Here is a 19,639-nt window from a genome sequence, read left to right on the forward strand (position 1 = left end):
GTGTCTCTCTCGGCTGTTCTCAGACTGCTGTGTCTCTCTCGGCTGCTGTGTCTCTCTCAGCTGTTCTCAGACTGCTGTGTCTCTCTCGGCTGTTCTCAGACTGCTGTGTCGCTCTCAGCTGTTCTCAGACTGCTGTGTCTCTCTCGGCTGTTCTCAGACTGCTGTGTCTCTCTCGGCTGTTCTCAGCTGCTGTGTCTCTCTCGGCTGTTCTCAGCTGCTGTTTCTCTCTCGGCTGTTCTCAGACTGCTGTGTCTCTCTCGGCTGCTGTGTCTCTCTCGGCTGTTCTCAGACTGCTGTGTCTCTCTCGGCTGTTCTCAGCTGCTGTGTCTCTCTCGGCTGTTCTCAGACTGCTGTGTCTCTCTTGGCTGTTCTCAGCTGCTGTGTCTCTCTCGGCTGTTCTCAGACTGCTGTGTCTCTCTCGGCTGCTGTGTCTCTCTCGGCTGTTCTCAGACTGCTGTGTCTCTCTCGGCTGCTGTGTCTCTCTCGGCTGTTCTCAGCTGCTGTGTCTCTCTCGGCTGTTCTCAGACTGCTGTGTCTCTCTCGGCTGCTGTGTCTCTCTCGGCTGTTCTCAGACTGCTGTGTCTCTCTCGGCTGTTCTCAGACTGCTGTGTCTCTCTCGGCTGTTCTCAGCTGCTGTGTCTCTCTCGGCTGTTCTCAGACTGCTGTGTCTCTCTCGGCTGCTGTGTCTCTCTCGGCTGTTCTCAGACTGCTGTGTCTCTCTCGGCTGTTCTCAGCTGCTGTGTCTCTCTCGGCTGTTCTCAGACTGCTGTGTCTCTCTCGGCTGTTCTCAGCTGCTGTGTCTCTCTCGGTTGTTCTCAGACTGCTGTGTCTCTATCGGCTGCTGTGTCTCTCTCGGCTGTTCTCAGACTGCTGTGTCTCTCTCGGCTGCTGTGTCTCTCTCGGCTGTTCTCAGCTGCTGTGTCTCTCTCGGCTGTTCTCAGACTGCTGTGTCTCTCTCGGCTGCTGTGTCTCTCTCGGCTGTTCTCAGACTGCTGTGTCTCTCTCGGCTGTTCTCAGACTGCTGTGTCTCTCTCGGCTGTTCTCAGACTGCTGTGTCTCTCTCGGCTGTTCTCAGACTGCTGTGTCTCTCTCGGCTGCTGTGTCTCTCTCGGCTGTTCTCAGACTGCTGTGTCTCTCTCGGCTGTTCTCAGATTGCTGTGTCTCTCTCAGCTGTTCTCAGACTGCTGTGTCTCTCTCGGCTGTTCTCAGCTGCTGTGTCTCTCTCGGCTGTTCTCAGACTGCTGTGTCTCTCTCGGCTGTTCTCAGCTGCTGTGTCTCTCTCGGCTGTTCTCAGACTGCTGTGTCTCTCTCGGCTGCTCTCAGACTGCTGTGTCTCTCTCGGCTGTTCTCAGCTGCTGTGTCTCTCTCAGCTGTTCTCAGCTGCTGTGTCTCTCTCGGCTGTTCTCAGACTGCTGTGTCTCTCTCGGCTGTTCTCAGACTGCTGTGTCTCTCTCGGCTGTTCTCAGACTGCTCTGTCTCTCTCGGCTGCTGTGTCTCTCTCGGCTGTTCTCAGACTGCTGTGTCTCTCTCGGCTGTTCTCAGACTGCTGTGTCTCTCTCGGCTGTTCTCAGACTGCTGTGTCTCTCTCGGCTGCTGTGTCTCTCTCGGCTGTTCTCAGACTGCTGTGTCTCTCTCGGCTGCTGTGTCTCTCTCGGCTGTTCTCAGACTGCTGTGTCTCTCTCGGCTGTTCTCAGACTGCTGTGTCTCTCTCAGCTGTTCTCAGACTGCTGTGTCTCTCTCGGCTGTTCTCAGCTGCTGTGTCTCTCTCGGCTGTTCTCAGACTGCTGTGTCTCTCTCGGCTGTTCTCAGCTGCTGTGTCTCTCTCGGCTGTTCTCAGACTGCTGTGTCTCTCTCGGCTGTTCTCAGACTGCTGTGTCTCTCTCGGCTGTTCTCAGCTGCTGTGTCTCTCTCAGCTGTTCTCAGACTGCTGTGTCTCTCTCGGCTGTTCTCAGACTGCTGTGTCTCTCTCGGCTGTTCTCAGACTGCTGTGTCTCTCTCGGCTGTTCTCAGACTGCTGTGTCTCTCTCGGCTGTTCTCAGACTGCTGTGTCTCTCTCGGCTGCTGTGTCTCTCTCGGCTGTTCTCAGACTGCTGTGTCTCTCTCGGCTGTTCTCAGACTGCTGTGTCTCTCTCGGCTGTTCTCAGACTGCTGTGTCTCTCTCGGCTGTTCTCAGACTGCTGTGTCTCTCTCGGCTGTTCTCAGCTGCCGTGTCTCTCTCAGCTGTTCTCAGCTGCCGTATCGTATTGAAGTTCCAATCCTTGTGGTTTATTGTTGACTCTGTTCAATATTATTTTCTCTGCTCAACATCTGTTTCAGCCTGGACCTAGTCCCAATGATAAGACCAGATGGAGCACTACTTTCAGCAGGGTTTCTTTATGTCTGGGTACTTAGCATGCTGTGTCAGAGAGCAAGGCTAACCAGTATGCATAAAGACACACCCTTCTCCTCCTGATTCCAGCTGATTCAGCTTAGTCTTCTGAAGTTGTATCTTATTGGTTGTTTACAACCTCTCTCTGCTGTGTTTAACTGGAGGGGAATCAAACAGACACAAACAAGCTCAGAAGAGCAAACGGCACAGTGTTGCTTTTCAGCCGTTCAAGAAGAATTGGTTGAAAACGCCAAAGTAGGACGGAGGAATAGAGGATTTGTGTGTGTTGTTGCTGAGGTTGGAGCCACCAGTGTGTGTGTGTTGTTGCTGAGGTTGGAGTCACCAGTGTGTGTGTGTTGTTGCTGAGGTTGGAACCACCAGTGTGTGTGTGTGTTGTTGCTGAGGTTGGAGCCACCAGTGTGTGTGTGTTGTTGCTGAGGTTGGAGCCACCAGTGTGTGTGTGTTGTTGCTGAGGTTGGAGCCACCAGTGTGTGTGTGTTGTTGCTGAGGTTGGAACCACCAGTGTGTGTTGTTGCTGAGGTTGGAGACACCAGTGTGTGTGTGTTGTTGCTGAGGTTGGAGCCACCAGTGTGTGTGTGTTGTTGCTGAGGTTGGAGCCACCAGTGTGTGTGTGTTGTTGCTGAGGTTGGAGCCACCAGTGTGTGTTGTTGCTGAGGTTGGAGCCACCAGTGTGTGTGTGTTGTTGCTGAGGTTGGAGACACCAGTGTGTGTGTGTTGTTGCTGAGGTTGGAACCACCAGTGTGTGTGTGTGTTGTTGCTGAGGTTGGAGTCACCAGTGTGTGTTGTTGCTGAGGTTGGAACCACCAGTGTGTGTTGTTGCTGAGGTTGGAGACACCAGTGTGTGTGTGTGTTGTTGCTGAGGTTGGAACCACCAGTGTGTGTGTGTGTTGTTGCTGAGGTTGGAACCACCAGTGTGTGTTGTTGCTGAGGTTGGAGACACCAGTGTGTGTGTGTGTTGTTGCTGAGGTTGGAGCCACCAGTGTGTGTGTGTGGTGTTGCTGAGGTTGGAACCACCAGTGTGTGTTGTTGCTGAGGTTGGAGACACCAGTGTGTGTGTGTTGTTGCTGAGGTTGGAGCCACCAGTGTGTGTGTGTGTTGTTGCTGAGGTTGGAACCACCAGTGTGTGTTGTTGCTGAGGTTGGAACCACCAGTGTGTGTGTGTTGTTGCTGAGGTTGGAACCACCAGTGTGTGTGTGTTGTTTCTGAGGTTGGAGTCACCAGTGTGTGTTGTTGCTGAGGTTGGAACCAGAAGTGTGTGTGTGTTGTTGCTGAGGTTGGAGCCACCAGTGTGTGTTGTTGCTGAGGTTGGAGGCACCAGTGTGTGTGTGTTGTTGCTGAGGTTGGAGACACCAGTGTGTGTGTGTTGTTGCTGAGGTTGGAGCCACCAGTGTGTGTTGTTGCTGAGGTTGGAACCAGCAGTGTGTGTGTGTTGTTGCTGAGGTTGGAGCCACCAGTGTGTGTGTGTTGTTGCTGAGGTTGGAGCCTCCAGTGTGTGTGTGTTGTTGCTGAGGTTGGAACCACCAGTGTGTGTGTATTGTTGCTGAGGTTGGAACCACCAGTGTGTGTTGTTGCTGAGGTTGGAACCACCAGTGTGTGTGTGTTGTTGCTGAGGTTGGAGCCACCAGTGTGTGTGTGTTGTTGCTGAGGTTGGAACCACCAGTGTGTGTTGTTGCTGAGGTTGGAACCACCAGTGTGTGTGTGTTGTTGCTGAGGTTGGAGCCACCAGTGTGTGTGTGTTGTTGCTGAGGTTGGAGCCACCAGTGTGTGTGTGTTGTTGCTGAGGTTGGAGACACCAGTGTGTGTGTGTTGTTGCTGAGGTTGGAGCCACCAGTGTGTGTTGTTGCTGAGGTTGGAGCCACCAGTGTGTGTGTGTTGTTGCTGAGGTTGGAACCACCAGTGTGTGTGTGTTGTTGCTGAGGTTGGAGACACCAGTGTGTGTTGTTGCTGAGGTTGGAACCACCAGTGTGTGTGTGTTGTTGCTGAGGTTGGAGCCACCAGTGTGTGTGTTGTTGCTGAGGTTGGAACCACCAGTGTGTGTTGTTGCTGAGGTTGGAACCACCAGTGTGTGTGTGTTGTTGCTGAGGTTGGAGCCACCAGTGTGTGTGTGTTGTTGCTGAGGTTGGAGCCACCAGTGTGTGTGTGTTGTTGCTGAGGTTGGAGACACCAGTGTGTGTGTGTTGTTGCTGAGGTTGGAGCCACCAGTGTGTGTTGTTGCTGAGGTTGGAACCAGCAGTGTGTGTGTGTTGTTGCTGAGGTTGGAGCCACCAGTGTGTGTGTGTTGTTGCTGAGGTTGGAGCCACCAGTGTGTGTGTGTTGTTGCTGAGGTTGGAACCACCAGTGTGTGTGTGTTGTTGCTGAGGTTGGAGACACCAGTGTGTGTGTTGTTGCTGAGGTTGGAGCCACCAGTGTGTGTTGTTGCTGAGGTTGGAACCACCTGTGTGTGTGTGTTGTTGCTGAGGTTGGAACCACCAGTGTGTGTGTGTTGTTGCTGAGGTTGGAACCACCAGTGTGTGTGTGTTGTTGCTGAGGTTGGAACCACCAGTGTGTGTTGTTGCTGAGGTTGGAGACACCAGTGTGTGTGTGTTGTTGCTGAGGTTGGAACCACCAGTGTGTGTTGTTGCTGAGGTTGGAACCACCAGTGTGTGTGTGTTGTTGCTGAGGTTGGAGCCACCAGTGTGTGTTGTTGCTCAGGTTGGAGCCACCAGTGTGTGTGTGTTGTTGCTGAGGTTGGAGTCACCAGTGTGTGTTGTTGCTGAGGTTGGAGACACCAGTGTGTGTGTGTGTTGTTGCTGAGGTTGGAACCAGCAGTGTGTGTGTGTTGTTGCTGAGGTTGGAGTCACCAGTGTGTGTGTGTGTGTGTTGTTGCTGAGGTTGGAGCCACCAGTGTGTGTGTGTTGTTACTGAGGTCGGAGCCACCAGTGTGTGTTGTTGCTGAGGTTGGAACCACCAGTGTGTGTGTGTTGTTGCTGAGGTTGGAGGCACCAGTGTGTGTGTGTTGTTGCTGAGGTTGGAGACACCAGTGTGTGTGTGTTGTTGCTGAGGTTGGAGCCACCAGTGTGTGTTGTTGCTGAGGTTGGAACCAGCAGTGTGTGTGTGTTGTTGCTGAGGTTGGAGCCACCAGTGTGTGTGTGTTGTTGCTGAGGTTGGAGCCACCAGTGTGTGTGTGTTGTTGCTGAGGTTGGAACCACCAGTGTGTGTGTGTTGTTGCTGAGGTTGGAGACACCAGTGTGTGTGTTGTTGCTGAGTTTGGAGCTGCCAGTGTGTGTTGTTGCTGAGGTTGGAACCACCAGTGTGTGTGTGTTGTTGCTGAGGTTGGAGCCACCAGTGTGTGTGTGTTGTTGCTGAGGTTGGAGCCACCAGTGTGTGTGTGTTGTTGCTGAGGTTGGAGACACCAGTGTGTGTGTGTGTTGTTGCTGAGGTTGGAACCACCAGTGTGTGTGTGTTGTTGCTGAGGTTGGAGCCACCAGTGTGTGTGTGTTGTTGCTGAGGTTGGAGTCACCAGTGTGTGTGTGTTGTTGCTGAGGTTGGAGACACCAGTGTGTGTGTGTTGTTGCTGAGGTTGGAACCAGCAGTGTGTGTGTGTTGTTTCTGAGGTTGGAGTCACCAGTGTGTGTGTGTGTGTTGTTGCTGAGGTTGGAGCCACCAGTGTGTGTTGTTGCTGAGGTTGGAACCACCAGTGTGTGTGTGTTGTTGCTGAGGTCGGAGCCACCAGTGTGTGTTGTTGCTGAGGTTGGAACCACCAGTGTGTGTGTGTTGTTGCTGAGGTCGGAGCCACCAGTGTGTGTGTGTTGTTGCTGAGGTCGGAGCCACCAGTGTGTGTTGTTGCTGAGGTTGGAGCCACCAGTGTGTGTGTGTTGTTGCTGAGGTCGGAGCCACCAGTGTGTGTTGTTGCTGAGGTTGGAACCACCTGTGGGTGTGTGTTGTTGCTGAGGTTGGAGACACCAGTGTGTTTGTGTTGTTGCTGAGGTTGGAGTCACCAGTGTGTGTGTGTTGTTGCTGAGGTTGGAGCCACCAGTGTGTATGTGTTGTTGCTGAGGTTGGAGACACCAGTGTGTGTGTGTTGTTGCTGAGGTTGGAGTCACCAGTGTGTGTGTGTTGTTGCTGAGGTTGGAGTCACCAGTGTGTGTGTGTTGTTGCTGAGGTTGGAGCCACCAGTGTGTGTTGTTGCTGAGGTTGGAACCAGCAGTGTGTGTGTGTTGTTGCTGAGGTTGGAGCCACCAGTGTGTGTGTGTTGTTGCTGAGGTTGGAGCCACCAGTGTGTGTGTGTTGTTGCTGAGGTTGGAACCACCAGTGTGTGTGTGTTGTTGCTGAGGTTGGAGACACCAGTGTGTGTGTTTTTGCTGAGGTTGGAGCCACCAGTGTGTGTTGTTGCTGAGGTTGGAACCACCTGTGTGTGTGTGTTGTTGCTGAGGTTGGAACCACCAGTGTGTGTGTGTTGTTGCTGAGGTTGGAACCACCAGTGTGTGTGTGTTGTTGCTGAGGTTGGAACCACCAGTGTGTGTTGTTGCTGAGGTTGGAGACACCAGTGTGTGTGTGTTGTTGCTGAGGTTGGAACCACCAGTGTGTGTGTGTTGTTGCTGAGGTTGGAGCCACCAGTGTGTGTTGTTGCTCAGGTTGGAGCCACCAGTGTGTGTGTGTTGTTGCTGAGGTTGGAGTCACCAGTGTGTGTTTTTGCTGAGGTTGGAGACACCAGTGTGTGTGTGTGTTGTTGCTGAGGTTGGAACCAGCAGTGTGTGTGTGTTGTTGCTGAGGTTGGAGTCACCAGTGTGTGTGTGTGTGTGTTGTTGCTGAGGTTGGAGCCACCAGTGTGTGTGTGTTGTTACTGAGGTCGGAGCCACCAGTGTGTGTTGTTGCTGAGGTTGGAACCACCAGTGTGTGTGTGTTGTTGCTGAGGTTGGAGGCACCAGTGTGTGTGTGTTGTTGCTGAGGTTGGAGACACCAGTGTGTGTGTGTTGTTGCTGAGGTTGGAGACACCAGTGTGTGTTGTTGCTGAGGTTGGAGACACCAGTGTGTGTGTGTTGTTGCTGAGGTTGGAGACACCAGTGTGTGTGTGTTGTTGCTGAGGTTGGAACCACCAGTGTGTGTTGTTGCTGAGGTTGGAACCACCAGTGTGTGTGTGTTGTTGCTGAGGTTGGAGCCACCAGTGTGTGTGTGTTGTTGCTGAGGTTGGAGCCACCAGTGTGTGTGTGTTGTTGCTGAGGTTGGAGACACCAGTGTGTGTGTGTTGTTGCTGAGGTTGGAGCCACCAGTGTGTGTTGTTGCTGAGGTTGGAACCAGCAGTGTGTGTGTGTTGTTGCTGAGGTTGGAGCCACCAGTGTGTGTGTGTTGTTGCTGAGGTTGGAGCCACCAGTGTGTGTGTGTTGTTGCTGAGGTTGGAACCACCAGTGTGTGTGTGTTGTTGCTGAGGTTGGAGACACCAGTGTGTGTGTTGTTGCTGAGGTTGGAGCCACCAGTGTGTGTTGTTGCTGAGGTTGGAACCACCTGTGTGTGTGTGTTGTTGCTGAGGTTGGAACCACCAGTGTGTGTGTGTTGTTGCTGAGGTTGGAACCACCAGTGTGTGTGTGTTGTTGCTGAGGTTGGAACCACCAGTGTGTGTTGTTGCTGAGGTTGGAGACACCAGTGTGTGTGTGTTGTTGCTGAGGTTGGAACCACCAGTGTGTGTTGTTGCTGAGGTTGGAACCACCAGTGTGTGTGTGTTGTTGCTGAGGTTGGAGCCACCAGTGTGTGTTGTTGCTCAGGTTGGAGCCACCAGTGTGTGTGTGTTGTTGCTGAGGTTGGAGTCACCAGTGTGTGTTGTTGCTGAGGTTGGAGACACCAGTGTGTGTGTGTGTTGTTGCTGAGGTTGGAACCAGCAGTGTGTGTGTGTTGTTGCTGAGGTTGGAGTCACCAGTGTGTGTGTGTGTGTGTTGTTGCTGAGGTTGGAGCCACCAGTGTGTGTGTGTTGTTACTGAGGTCGGAGCCACCAGTGTGTGTTGTTGCTGAGGTTGGAACCACCAGTGTGTGTGTGTTGTTGCTGAGGTTGGAGGCACCAGTGTGTGTGTGTTGTTGCTGAGGTTGGAGACACCAGTGTGTGTGTGTTGTTGCTGAGGTTGGAGCCACCAGTGTGTGTTGTTGCTGAGGTTGGAACCAGCAGTGTGTGTGTGTTGTTGCTGAGGTTGGAGCCACCAGTGTGTGTGTGTTGTTGCTGAGGTTGGAGCCACCAGTGTGTGTGTGTTGTTGCTGAGGTTGGAACCACCAGTGTGTGTGTGTTGTTGCTGAGGTTGGAGACACCAGTGTGTGTGTTGTTGCTGAGTTTGGAGCTGCCAGTGTGTGTTGTTGCTGAGGTTGGAACCACCAGTGTGTGTGTGTTGTTGCTGAGGTTGGAGCCACCAGTGTGTGTGTGTTGTTGCTGAGGTTGGAACCACCAGTGTGTGTTGTTGCTGAGGTTGGAGACACCAGTGTGTGTGTGTGTTGTTGCTGAGGTTGGAACCACCAGTGTGTGTGTGTTGTTGCTGAGGTTGGAGCCACCAGTGTGTGTGTGTTGTTGCTGAGGTTGGAGTCACCAGTGTGTGTGTGTTGTTGCTGAGGTTGGAGACACCAGTGTGTGTGTGTTGTTGCTGAGGTTGGAACCAGCAGTGTGTGTGTGTTGTTTCTGAGGTTGGAGTCACCAGTGTGTGTGTGTGTGTTGTTGCTGAGGTTGGAGCCACCAGTGTGTGTTGTTGCTGAGGTTGGAACCACCAGTGTGTGTGTGTTGTTGCTGAGGTCGGAGCCACCAGTGTGTGTTGTTGCTGAGGTTGGAACCACCAGTGTGTGTGTGTTGTTGCTGAGGTCGGAGCCACCAGTGTGTGTGTGTTGTTGCTGAGGTCGGAGCCACCAGTGTGTGTTGTTGCTGAGGTTGGAGCCACCAGTGTGTGTGTGTTGTTGCTGAGGTCGGAGCCACCAGTGTGTGTTGTTGCTGAGGTTGGAACCACCTGTGGGTGTGTGTTGTTGCTGAGGTTGGAGACACCAGTGTGTTTGTGTTGTTGCTGAGGTTGGAGTCACCAGTGTGTGTGTGTTGTTGCTGAGGTTGGAGCCACCAGTGTGTATGTGTTGTTGCTGAGGTTGGAGACACCAGTGTGTGTGTGTTGTTGCTGAGGTTGGAGTCACCAGTGTGTGTGTGTTGTTGCTGAGGTTGGAGTCACCAGTGTGTGTGTGTTGTTGCTGAGGTTGGAGCCACCAGTGTGTGTTGTTGCTGAGGTTGGAACCAGCAGTGTGTGTGTGTTGTTGCTGAGGTTGGAGCCACCAGTGTGTGTGTGTTGTTGCTGAGGTTGGAGCCACCAGTGTGTGTGTGTTGTTGCTGAGGTTGGAACCACCAGTGTGTGTGTGTTGTTGCTGAGGTTGGAGACACCAGTGTGTGTGTTGTTGCTGAGGTTGGAGCCACCAGTGTGTGTTGTTGCTGAGGTTGGAACCACCTGTGTGTGTGTGTTGTTGCTGAGGTTGGAACCACCAGTGTGTGTGTGTTGTTGCTGAGGTTGGAACCACCAGTGTGTGTGTGTTGTTGCTGAGGTTGGAACCACCAGTGTGTGTTGTTGCTGAGGTTGGAGACACCAGTGTGTGTGTGTTGTTGCTGAGGTTGGAACCACCAGTGTGTGTGTGTTGTTGCTGAGGTTGGAGCCACCAGTGTGTGTTGTTGCTCAGGTTGGAGCCACCAGTGTGTGTGTGTTGTTGCTGAGGTTGGAGTCACCAGTGTGTGTTTTTGCTGAGGTTGGAGACACCAGTGTGTGTGTGTGTTGTTGCTGAGGTTGGAACCAGCAGTGTGTGTGTGTTGTTGCTGAGGTTGGAGTCACCAGTGTGTGTGTGTGTGTGTTGTTGCTGAGGTTGGAGCCACCAGTGTGTGTGTGTTGTTACTGAGGTCGGAGCCACCAGTGTGTGTTGTTGCTGAGGTTGGAACCACCAGTGTGTGTGTGTTGTTGCTGAGGTTGGAGGCACCAGTGTGTGTGTGTTGTTGCTGAGGTTGGAGACACCAGTGTGTGTGTGTTGTTGCTGAGGTTGGAGCCACCAGTGTGTGTTGTTGCTGAGGTTGGAACCAGCAGTGTGTGTGTGTTGTTGCTGAGGTTGGAGCCACCAGTGTGTGTGTGTTGTTGCTGAGGTTGGAGCCACCAGTGTGTGTGTGTTGTTGCTGAGGTTGGAACCACCAGTGTGTGTGTGTTGTTGCTGAGGTTGGAGACACCAGTGTGTGTGTTGTTGCTGAGTTTGGAGCTGCCAGTGTGTGTTGTTGCTGAGGTTGGAACCACCAGTGTGTGTGTGTTGTTGCTGAGGTTGGAGCCACCAGTGTGTGTGTGTTGTTGCTGAGGTTGGAGCCACCAGTGTGTGTGTGTTGTTGCTGAGGTTGGAGACACCAGTGTGTGTGTGTGTTGTTGCTGAGGTTGGAACCACCAGTGTGTGTGTTGTTGCTGAGGTTGGAGCCACCAGTGTGTGTGTGTTGTTGCTGAGGTTGGAGTCACCAGTGTGTGTGTGTTGTTGCTGAGGTTGGAGACACCAGTGTGTGTGTGTTGTTGCTGAGGTTGGAACCAGCAGTGTGTGTGTGTTGTTTCTGAGGTTGGAAGTAACCAGTGTGTGTGTGTGTGTTGTTGCTGAGGTTGGAGCCACCAGTGTGTGTTGTTGCTGAGGTTGGAACCACCAGTGTGTGTGTGTTGTTGCTGAGGTCGGAGCCACCAGTGTGTGTTGTTGCTGAGGTTGGAACCACCAGTGTGTGTGTGTTGTTGCTGAGGTCGGAGCCACCAGTGTGTGTGTGTTGTTGCTGAGGTCGGAGCCACCAGTGTGTGTTGTTGCTGAGGTAGGAGCCACCAGTGTGTGTGTGTTGTTGCTGAGGTCGGAGCCACCAGTGTGTGTTGTTGCTGAGGTTGGAACCACCTGTGGGTGTGTGTTGTTGCTGAGGTTGGAGACACCAGTGTGTTTGTGTTGTTGCCGTGGTTGGAGTCACCAGTGTGTGTGTGTTGTTGCTGAGGTTGGAGCCACCAGTGTGTATGTGTTGTTGCTGAGGTTGGAGACACCAGTGTGTGTGTGTTGTTGCTGAGGTTGGAGTCACCAGTGTGTGTGTGTTGTTGCTGAGGTTGGAGTCACCAGTGTGTGTGTGTTGTTGCTGAGGTTGGAGCCACCAGTGTGTGTTGTTGCTGAGGTTGGAGCTACCAGTGTGTGTGTGTTGTTGCTGAGGTTGGAGTCACCAGTGTGTGTGTGTGTGTGTTGTTGCTGAGGTTGGAGACACCAGTGGGTGTTGTTGCTGAGGTTGGAGACACCAGTGGGTGTTGTTGCTGAGGTTGGAGACACCAGTGTGTGTGTGTGTTGTTGCTGAGGTTGGAACCACCAGTGTGTGTTGTTGCTGAGGTTGGAGACACCAGTGTGTATGTGTTGTTGCTGAGGTTGGAGACACCAGTGTGTGTGTGTGTTGTTGCTGAGGTTGGAGACACCAGTGTGTGTGTGTTGTTGCTGAGGTTGGAACCACCAGTGTGTATGTGTTGTTGCTGAGGTTGGAGCCACCAGTGTGTGTGTGTGTTGTTGCTGAGGTTGGAGACACCAGTGTGTGTGTGTTGTTGCTGAGGTTGGAACCACCAGTGTGTGTGTGTGTTGTTGCTGAGGTTGGAGACACCAGTGTGTGTTGTTGCTGAGGTTGGAGCCACCAGTGTGTGTGTGTGTTGTTGCTGAGGTTGGAGACACCAGTGTGTGTTGTTGCTGAGGTTGGAACCACCAGTGTGTGTGTGTTGTTGCTGAGGTCGGAGCCACCAGTGTGTGTTGTTGCTGAGGTTGGAACCACCAGTGTGTGTGTGTTGTTGCTGAGGTCGGAGCCACCAGTGTGTGTTGTTGCTGAGGTTGGAACCACCTGTGGGTGTGTGTTGTTGCTGAGGTTGGAGACACCAGTGTGTGTGTGTTGTTGCTGAGGTTGGAGTCACCAGTGTGTGTGTGTTGTTGCTGAGGTTGGAGCTACCAGTGTGTGTGTGTTGTTGCTGAGGTTGGAGTCACCAGTGTGTGTGTGTGTGTTGTTGCTGAGGTTGGAGACACCAGTGGGTGTTGTTGCTGAGGTTGGAGACACCAGTGTGTGTTGTTGCTGAGGTTGGAGACACCAGTGTGTGTTGTTGCTGAGGTTGGAGACACCAGTGTGTGTGTGTGTTGTTGCTGAGGTTGGAGACACCAGTGTGTGTGTGTGTTGTTGCTGAGGTTGGAGACACCAGTGTGTATGTGTTGTTGCTGAGGTTGGAGACACCAGTGGGTGTTGTTGCTGAGGTTGGAGACACCAGTGTGTGTGTGTGTGTTGTTGCTGAGGTTGGAGACACCAGTGGGTGTTGTTGCTGAGGTTGGAGACACCAGTGTGTGTTGTTGCTGAGGTTGGAGACACCAGTGGGTGTTGTTGCTGAGGTTGGAGACACCAGTGGGTGTTGTTGCTGAGGTTGGAGACACCAGTGTGTGTGTGTTGTTGCTGAGGTTGGAGACACCAGTGTGTGTGTGTTGTTGCTGAGGTTGGAGCCACCAGTGTGTGTTGTTGCTGAGGTTGGAGTCACCAGTGTGTGTGTGTTGTTGCTGAGGTTGGAGCCACCAGTGTGTGTGTGTTGTTGCTGAGGTTGGAGCCACCAGTGTGTGTGTGTTGTTGCTGAGGTTGGAGACACCAGTGTGTGTGTGTTGTTGCTGAGGTTGGAGCCACCAGTGTGTGTGTGTTGTTGCTGAGGTTGGAGCCACCAGTGTGTGTGTGTGTTGTTGCTGAGGTTGGAACCACCAGTGTGTGTGTGTTGTTGCTGAGGTTGGAGACACCAGTGTGTCTTGTTGCTGAGGTTGGAGCCACCAGTGTGTGTTGTTGCTGAGGTTGGAGACACCAGTGTGTGTTGTTGCTGAGGTTGGAGACACCAGTGTGTGTGTGTTGTTGCTGAGGTTGGAGCCACCAGTGTGTGTGTGTTGTTGCTGAGGTTGGAGTCACCAGTGTGTGTTGTTGCTGAGGTCGGAGACACCAGTGTGTGTGTGTTGTTGTTGAGGTTGGAGACACCAGTGTGTGTGTGTGTTGTTGCTGAGGTTGGAGACACCAGTGTGTGTGTGTGTTGTTGCTGAGGTTGGAGACACCAGTGTGTGTGTGTTGTTGCTGAGGTTGGAGACACCAGTGTGTGTGTGTGTTGTTGCTGAGGTTGGAGACACCAGTGTGTGTGTGTGTTGTTGCTGAGGTTGGAGCCACCAGTGTGTTTTCAGGGAGTGTGGTTGAAGGAGATACAAATCTTAGAATGCAGCCGATCGCTGTTAGGCGAGATTGGTCTGTCTGTCTGTCTGTCTGTCTGTCTGTCTGTCGGTCGGTCGGTCTCTCTGTCGGTCTCTCTGTCGGTCTCTCTGTATGTGTGTTTGTCGGTCTCTCTGTATGTGTGTGTGTGTCGGTCTGTTTGTCTGTGAGCGTGTGTGTGTGTGTGTGTGTCTGTCTGTGAGCGTGTGTGTGTGTGTCTGTCTGTCTGTCTGTTGTGAGCGTGTGAGTATGTATCCATGTTCTGAGTTGTTTGTTGCTTGAAGCTATAGCAATGCTGTGGAGACTGCTGTGGCATCACCCCAATCTCTGGTGTGTAGACTGCTGTGGCATCACCCCAATCTCTGGTGTGTAGACTGCTGTGACATCACCCCAATCTCTGGTGTGTAGACTGCTGTGGCATCACCCCAATCTCTGGTGTGTAGACTGCTGTGGCATCACCCCAATCTCTGGTGTGTAGACTGCTGTGACATCACCCCAATCTCTGAGATAAAGCTTTTTAAAGAACACTCTGTCTTTGACCTAAATGAGTCTGTCTCTGCTCTCTGCCTCCAGAGATGTGACTTATGAAGATCTGGAGATGCTACTTTATGGGCCTTGGATGAAAACCAAAGTCTTGTCAGTGGTGCAACAGGGTGTTCGGCTCTGATAGCACGACTGAGCACCAAAGGATATAACAGGGAGAAAAACTACAAAAGAACCAGTCATGAAGAGGACTGTGTCAACTGATTCTCTTTCCTCTCATTTCTCTCCCTGTTCTCCTCAAAACAACCATGGACACGCCAAAGCATTCTAGACAACGTTTTAAAAGGAACGTATGTTCGAACACAACACACACAAACCATGCAGACACAGAACAGTGCAGATATGTTGACATGACAGGACCTTACCCTGCGTACAGTCACATGCTCCTTTGAGGGCCTTTTCATCTTGAGTGTAATCTGCATAAAGACATTTCTGCAATGAATACCTATAACAATTATATAAATGGTTAATTATTAAAGCACAAGGTCCTATAGCACCTACATGCACTGTTGACAGTGATTTTAATGCTCATATGAATTGTTATAATGCTCATATTAATACCACTTATATGAATAGTCATAACTCCCATAAGACAGGTCCTACCTGCGCTGATGACAGTGGTGGCCTGCATGTTTTGCAGCAGGCGGGTGATGGCGGGGTCATCGCGGGCGTACAGGGCATAGCGGTTGATGCCCAGGTGGAACTTCAGCCAGCTGGCCTCAGGGTCAAAGGTCACCTGGTGTTCCAGCATTGTCACGTTGAGGGCCGCTGCAGCCTCACTGTACAGCTTCATATGCCTAAGGGGAAGGGGTTGGGGGAGAGAGAGAGAGAGGGGAAGGGGTTGGGGGAGAGAGAGAGAGAGAGGGAGAGAGGGGGAGTGGGGTTAGGCTTATGCATAACCTTGCCCTTGCTGTACAACGTCAAATTGTACGCCTGAGGGGGAAAGAGAGGTGGTCAAAACGAGGTCATGGTTAGGGTATGCCAAACTAGTTCTCCTTGAAAACCTGCCATACGCACTGTGAAAATCATACAGTATCAAATCAAACTTTAGTGAAAGCCCCTTTAAAAATCCAACTCCCACTGTCAGGGCAACTGTTGCTTCACAGGACCAACAATAATCCAAACTAGCATATTTCCACAGAGAAGAACAGACTGAGAGGAGAACAGACTGAGAGGAGAACAGACTGAGAGGAGAACAGACTAAGAGAAGAACAGACTGAGAGGAGAACAGACTGAGAGAAGAACAGACTGAGAGGAGAACAGACTGAGAGGAGAACAGACTGAGAGGAGAACAGACTGAGAGGAGAACAGACTGAGAGGAGAACAGACTAAGAGAAGAACAGACTGAGAGGAGAACAGACTGAGAGAAGAACAGACTGAGAGGAGAACAGACTGAGAGGAGAACAGACTGAGAGGAGAACAGACTGAGAGGAGAACAGACTGAGAGGAGAGCAGACTGAGAGGAGAACAGACTGAGAGGAGAACAGACTGAGAGGAGAACAGACTGAGAGGAGAACAGACTGAGAGAAAAACAGACTGAGAGGAGAACAGACTGAGAGGAGAACAGACTGAGAGGAGAACAGACTGAGAGGAGAACAGACTGAGAATAAACAGACTGAGAGGAGAACAGACTGAGAGAAAAACAGACTGAGAGGAGAACAGACTGAGAGGAGAACAGACTGAGAGGAGAACAGACTGAGAGGAGAACAGACTGAGAGGAGAACAGACTGAGAGGAGAACAGACTGAGAGAAGAACAGACTGAGAGGAGAACAGACTGAGAGGAGAACAGACTGAGAGGAGAACAGACTGAGAGGAGAACAGACTGAGAGAAGAACAGACTGAGAGGAGAACAGACTGAGAGGAGAGCAGACTGAGAGGAGAACAGACTGAGAGGAGAACAGACTGAGAGGAGAGCAGACCGAGAGGAGAACAGACTGAGAGGAGAACAGACTGAGAGGAGAACAGACTGAGAGGAGAACAGACTAAGAGAACAGACTGAGAGGAGAACAGACTGAGAGGAGAGCAGACTGAGAGGAGAACAGACTGAGAGGAGAACAGACTGAGAGGAGAACAGACTGAGAGGAGAACAGACTGAGAGGAGAACAGACTGAGAGGAGAACAGACTGAGATAAAAACAGACTGAGAGGAGAACAGACTGAGAGGAGAACAGACTGAGAGGAGAACAGACTGAGAGGAGAACAGACTGAGAGGAGAACAGACTGAGAGGAGAACAGACTGAGAGGAGAACAGACTGAGAGAAGAACAGACTGAGAGGAGAACAGACTGAGAGGAGAACAGACTGAGAGGAGAACAGACTGAGAGAAGAACAGACTGAGAGGAGAACAGACTGAGAGGAGAGCAGACTGAGAGGAGAACAGACTGAGAGGAGAACAGACTGAGAGGAGAACAGACTGAGAGGAGAGCAGACTGAGAGGAGAACAGACTGAGAGGAGAACAGACTGAGAGGAGAACAGACTGAGAGGAGAACAGACTAAGAGAACAGACTGAGAGGAGAACAGACTGAGAGGAGAGCAGACTGAGAGGAGAACAGACTGAGAGGAGAACAGACTGAGAGGAGAACAGACTGAGAGGAGAACAGACTGAGAGGAGAACAGACTGAGAGGAGAACAGACTGAGAGGAGAACAGACTGAGAGGAGAGCAGACTGAGAGGAGAACAGACTGAGAGGAGAACAGACTGAGAGGAGAACAGACTGAGAGGAGAGCAGACTAAGAGAACAGACTGAGAGGAGAACAGACTGAGAGGAGAGCAGACTGAGAGGAGAACAGACTGAGAGGAGAGCAGACTGAGAGGAGAACAGACTGAGAGGAGAACAGACTGAGAGGAGAACAGACTGAGAGGAGAACAGACTGAGAGGAGAACAGTCAAAGACAATGCAGAGTGTTCTCTGAGGAAAACATTTGTAGTGGCAAAGCCTACACACCAGCTCCCTCTTGGAGCTTCCGAGCTGTTCGCCCTCACTTAGGAATCTCACTTCCTTCCTCTCCTCCTCTCCTGACACTTCTGTATACATATTCCCACAGAAACAGTATGGGCAGGAATCACTCCTGATCCAAAGCAAACATTCAGACCATTGAGGAGGCTGGGGAAGCATGTGGCATTGTTTTATCGTTGTGCCAGTTTTGACTGTGGTGAGTGGGAGTGTTGGTTGTTTCACTGTGTGTAAGGATCATCAGCTGTTGTGGTCAGATGATAGGAGGGGTCGTCAAAGCAAGTGTATTCATTCAGAGTATTCCTGACCCAACTGGCCCACAGTGACATGTCTGTGTAATCAGGAAGGCTGACCACAGACCACAACCAAAGACCACAAACCCACAGACCACAACCAAAGACCACAAACCCACAGACCAGAGACCAGGGAGCAAGCAGCTAGCTGCAAAACCACCTCGCCCTCCTCTTTCAGTGCTCTTGACTCAGACTATGATAATGTATGCCACACACATGCACCATAACCGTAGTGGTTGACCTGGAAGGTCTACAGTATACTATAACTGCCTATTTTCAGCGTCCAGATGAAACAGTCCAAACTGTCCCCAGAAGTCCCCCTAAAAACCATCCATCCTCTCACTAAGTACATTTCTCTTCTGTTAACAAGCTGCTACAAGATTTTGCAAGACATTCCCACTAAGCCCTAGAGTAACCATTGTTATGTGCACATTTAAAGCACAGCGAAGGGGGAGAAATCTTCTCTCTTCATATTTCTTGTGTTTATCCACCATTGGAGCCCAAACAGGATTTCTCTGAGCGGAATACCCTGGCTGTGATTGACAGAGTGAAGACAGCGACAGTCTGATCAGCTCTCACGGGTTTAAAGGGTTTGATCGGGTTTAAGGGTCTTGTTTACCTAGCACAGGGAGATCCAGACATAGGCTCTCAATGACATGTGAGTGTTGCTACCAGCCGTCCATTAAATGCTGTTTATGACATCGACTTTACAGACAGTTTATAGGATTAGTCTTTATGGGAAAATTGCTTGCCGAAGAGAAAAGGTTTTGAGTTGTTGACGTGCCTGTGCTTGAGTGCCTGTGCGTGTTTCTGATTGTGTGAGGGATCCACAGCCGTCGTGTCAGTGACCCTACCCCTCCACCACAGCCAAGCCACAGTAGGGAAAATGTCTAGTCCCACCAAAACTAAATCACAACCATACAACATTGAGAAAGGTCTAAACTCTGGTCTCTGTGTACTGTACTCACCTCTCCCAGCGCAATACCTTCCTCCTGTAATACTCCATTAGCTCTTCAGACTGCATCAGCCTCTCTTCCAGCCCCAGCTCCGGTGTCTGAATGTTATACAGAGGGTGAGCAAACAGCCTCCCCAGCTTCGAGCCCCAATCTGTGGAGTCGTCCACAGCTCCGACCCCCTTACCCTGGAGGTCTATGGAGGTGATGTTGGAGAACCAGGGGATGGTGAGGCCACTGTACCCAGCAAGGGTGAAGTTAGTCCTCCTGGAGGAGGGACAGAGGCAGGCTCCATTCCCTGGTCCTGGTTGTCTGTGGCGGAGCTTGGGGAGCAGGACGAAGTAGAGGTCAGCGGTGAAAATGGCTGTGAGGGTCACAGCCAGGAGCAGACGATCTCTCCTCATCATCATACTGGGAGGATGGAAGGTGAGGAGACAGAGGGAGAGAGATGGAGCGGAGAGACAGAGAGAATGATGGAGGGGAGAGACAGAGAGAGACCAGAGAGAATGATGGAGGGGAGAGACAGAGAGAGACCAGAGAGAATGATGGAGGGGAGAAACAGAGAGAGACCAGAGAGAATGATGGAGGGGAGAGACAGAGAGAGACCAGAGAGAATGATGGAGGGGAGAGACAGAGAGAGACCAGAGAGAATGATGGAGGGGAGAGACAGAGGTCAGATCCGGGTCTCTATCTGTATGTAATCTTCCTGGATGAAGGCGGTCAAAGCCCCAAACGTGTTGGACACAGTCAATGTTCCAGGTTCCAGTTGCTTGTTCTGGCTTAGATCAGATGAGAGACAATGTGTTGCTCACGCCAAGTGATAAGTTGCAATGTGGCTCCAAGCAGAGGTCCACTTGGCTTTGTTAAGAGAGTGTGTGTCCACCTCTTGTCAAAGCAGTATGTAGAGTGCAGTTCAGTTGGCTTCTGTCTTCCTGGTCTTGCTCTGATGGTGTGTGTGTATTTGTTGCACGCTGTAAGTGGGAGGTTGCAGGTCTAAGTCCAGTGTGTGTGTATGTGTGTGAATATCCTGGCTGCCTTTCGTCCTCCTGAACACATTCCTCTGGCTCTGGCGAACGGTGTTCTCTGAGCAAAGAAATCTGAGTGTGTGTTTGTGTTTGGTGTGTTTGTGTCAACAGATGTACAAGTGTTTGTGCATGTGTCTGAGTTGGTCTCTTTGTATGTGTGTGTGGTGTATGTGTGGTGTGTGCGCTAGGTAATCATTCTCATTGTAATTGCCTTGTTTCTGGTCATGTCTCCTGTTCTCCTCTCCTGTTGAGTGTCAGGTGTGAAAACAAACCC

The 19,639-nt window shown here is 51.5% G+C and overlaps 1 protein-coding gene and 4 long non-coding RNA genes across 28 annotated transcripts in view; 4 read left to right on the forward strand and 1 right to left on the reverse strand.

The window, feature by feature from the left end:
- The window catches only part of LOC129813334 (pseudokinase FAM20A-like), a 38,764-nt gene extending 19,125 nt beyond the window's left edge, over positions 1 to 19,639 (reverse strand). The window contains exons 1-3 of the mRNA XM_055866000.1: positions 18,356 to 19,639; positions 14,745 to 14,938; positions 14,507 to 14,557 (exon numbers count right to left, since the gene is read on the reverse strand). Coding sequence (XP_055721975.1) covers positions 14,507 to 14,557; positions 14,745 to 14,938; positions 18,356 to 18,750 — 640 coding nt within the window. The 5' untranslated portion in view covers positions 18,751 to 19,639. The remainder of the gene's footprint in view (positions 1 to 14,506; positions 14,558 to 14,744; positions 14,939 to 18,355) is intronic.
- On the forward strand, positions 2,571 to 5,952 carry LOC129832161 (uncharacterized). 15 transcript variants are annotated; one of them, XR_008755993.1, is made up of 4 exons: positions 2,571 to 3,495; positions 4,273 to 4,983; positions 5,015 to 5,770; positions 5,913 to 5,952. It is a non-coding gene; the product is annotated as an uncharacterized LOC129832161 (long non-coding RNA). The 15 variants fall into 15 exon arrangements; XR_008756125.1 differs by lacking the exon at positions 5,913 to 5,952 and having other exon boundaries at positions 4,273 to 4,713; positions 4,949 to 4,983; positions 5,015 to 5,866; XR_008756472.1 differs by lacking the exon at positions 5,913 to 5,952 and having other exon boundaries at positions 4,273 to 4,577; positions 4,644 to 4,983; positions 5,015 to 5,866.
- Positions 6,086 to 8,919, forward strand: LOC129836144 (uncharacterized). Of its 8 annotated transcripts, none has more exons than XR_008756669.1 (5): positions 6,086 to 6,666; positions 7,069 to 7,453; positions 7,485 to 8,030; positions 8,062 to 8,813; positions 8,851 to 8,919. It is a non-coding gene; the product is annotated as an uncharacterized LOC129836144 (long non-coding RNA). The 8 variants fall into 8 exon arrangements; XR_008756824.1 differs by having other exon boundaries at positions 7,485 to 7,624; positions 7,691 to 8,030; positions 8,062 to 8,909; XR_008756742.1 differs by having other exon boundaries at positions 6,086 to 6,460; positions 6,597 to 6,666; positions 8,062 to 8,909.
- On the forward strand, positions 9,129 to 11,169 carry LOC129838379 (uncharacterized). Of its 2 annotated transcripts, none has more exons than XR_008756873.1 (3): positions 9,129 to 9,709; positions 10,112 to 10,735; positions 10,876 to 11,169. It is a non-coding gene; the product is annotated as an uncharacterized LOC129838379 (long non-coding RNA). The 2 variants fall into 2 exon arrangements; XR_008756911.1 differs by having other exon boundaries at positions 9,129 to 9,503; positions 9,640 to 9,709; positions 10,112 to 11,169.
- Positions 12,772 to 13,878, forward strand: LOC129839634 (uncharacterized). 2 transcript variants are annotated; one of them, XR_008757107.1, is made up of 3 exons: positions 12,772 to 13,330; positions 13,403 to 13,474; positions 13,512 to 13,878. It is a non-coding gene; the product is annotated as an uncharacterized LOC129839634 (long non-coding RNA). The 2 variants fall into 2 exon arrangements; XR_008757174.1 differs by having other exon boundaries at positions 12,806 to 12,858; positions 12,925 to 13,330; positions 13,403 to 13,878.

Source organism: Salvelinus fontinalis, chromosome 1, assembly GCF_029448725.1.
Source record: "Salvelinus fontinalis isolate EN_2023a chromosome 1, ASM2944872v1, whole genome shotgun sequence".
NCBI lineage: Eukaryota > Metazoa > Chordata > Actinopteri > Salmoniformes > Salmonidae > Salvelinus > Salvelinus fontinalis.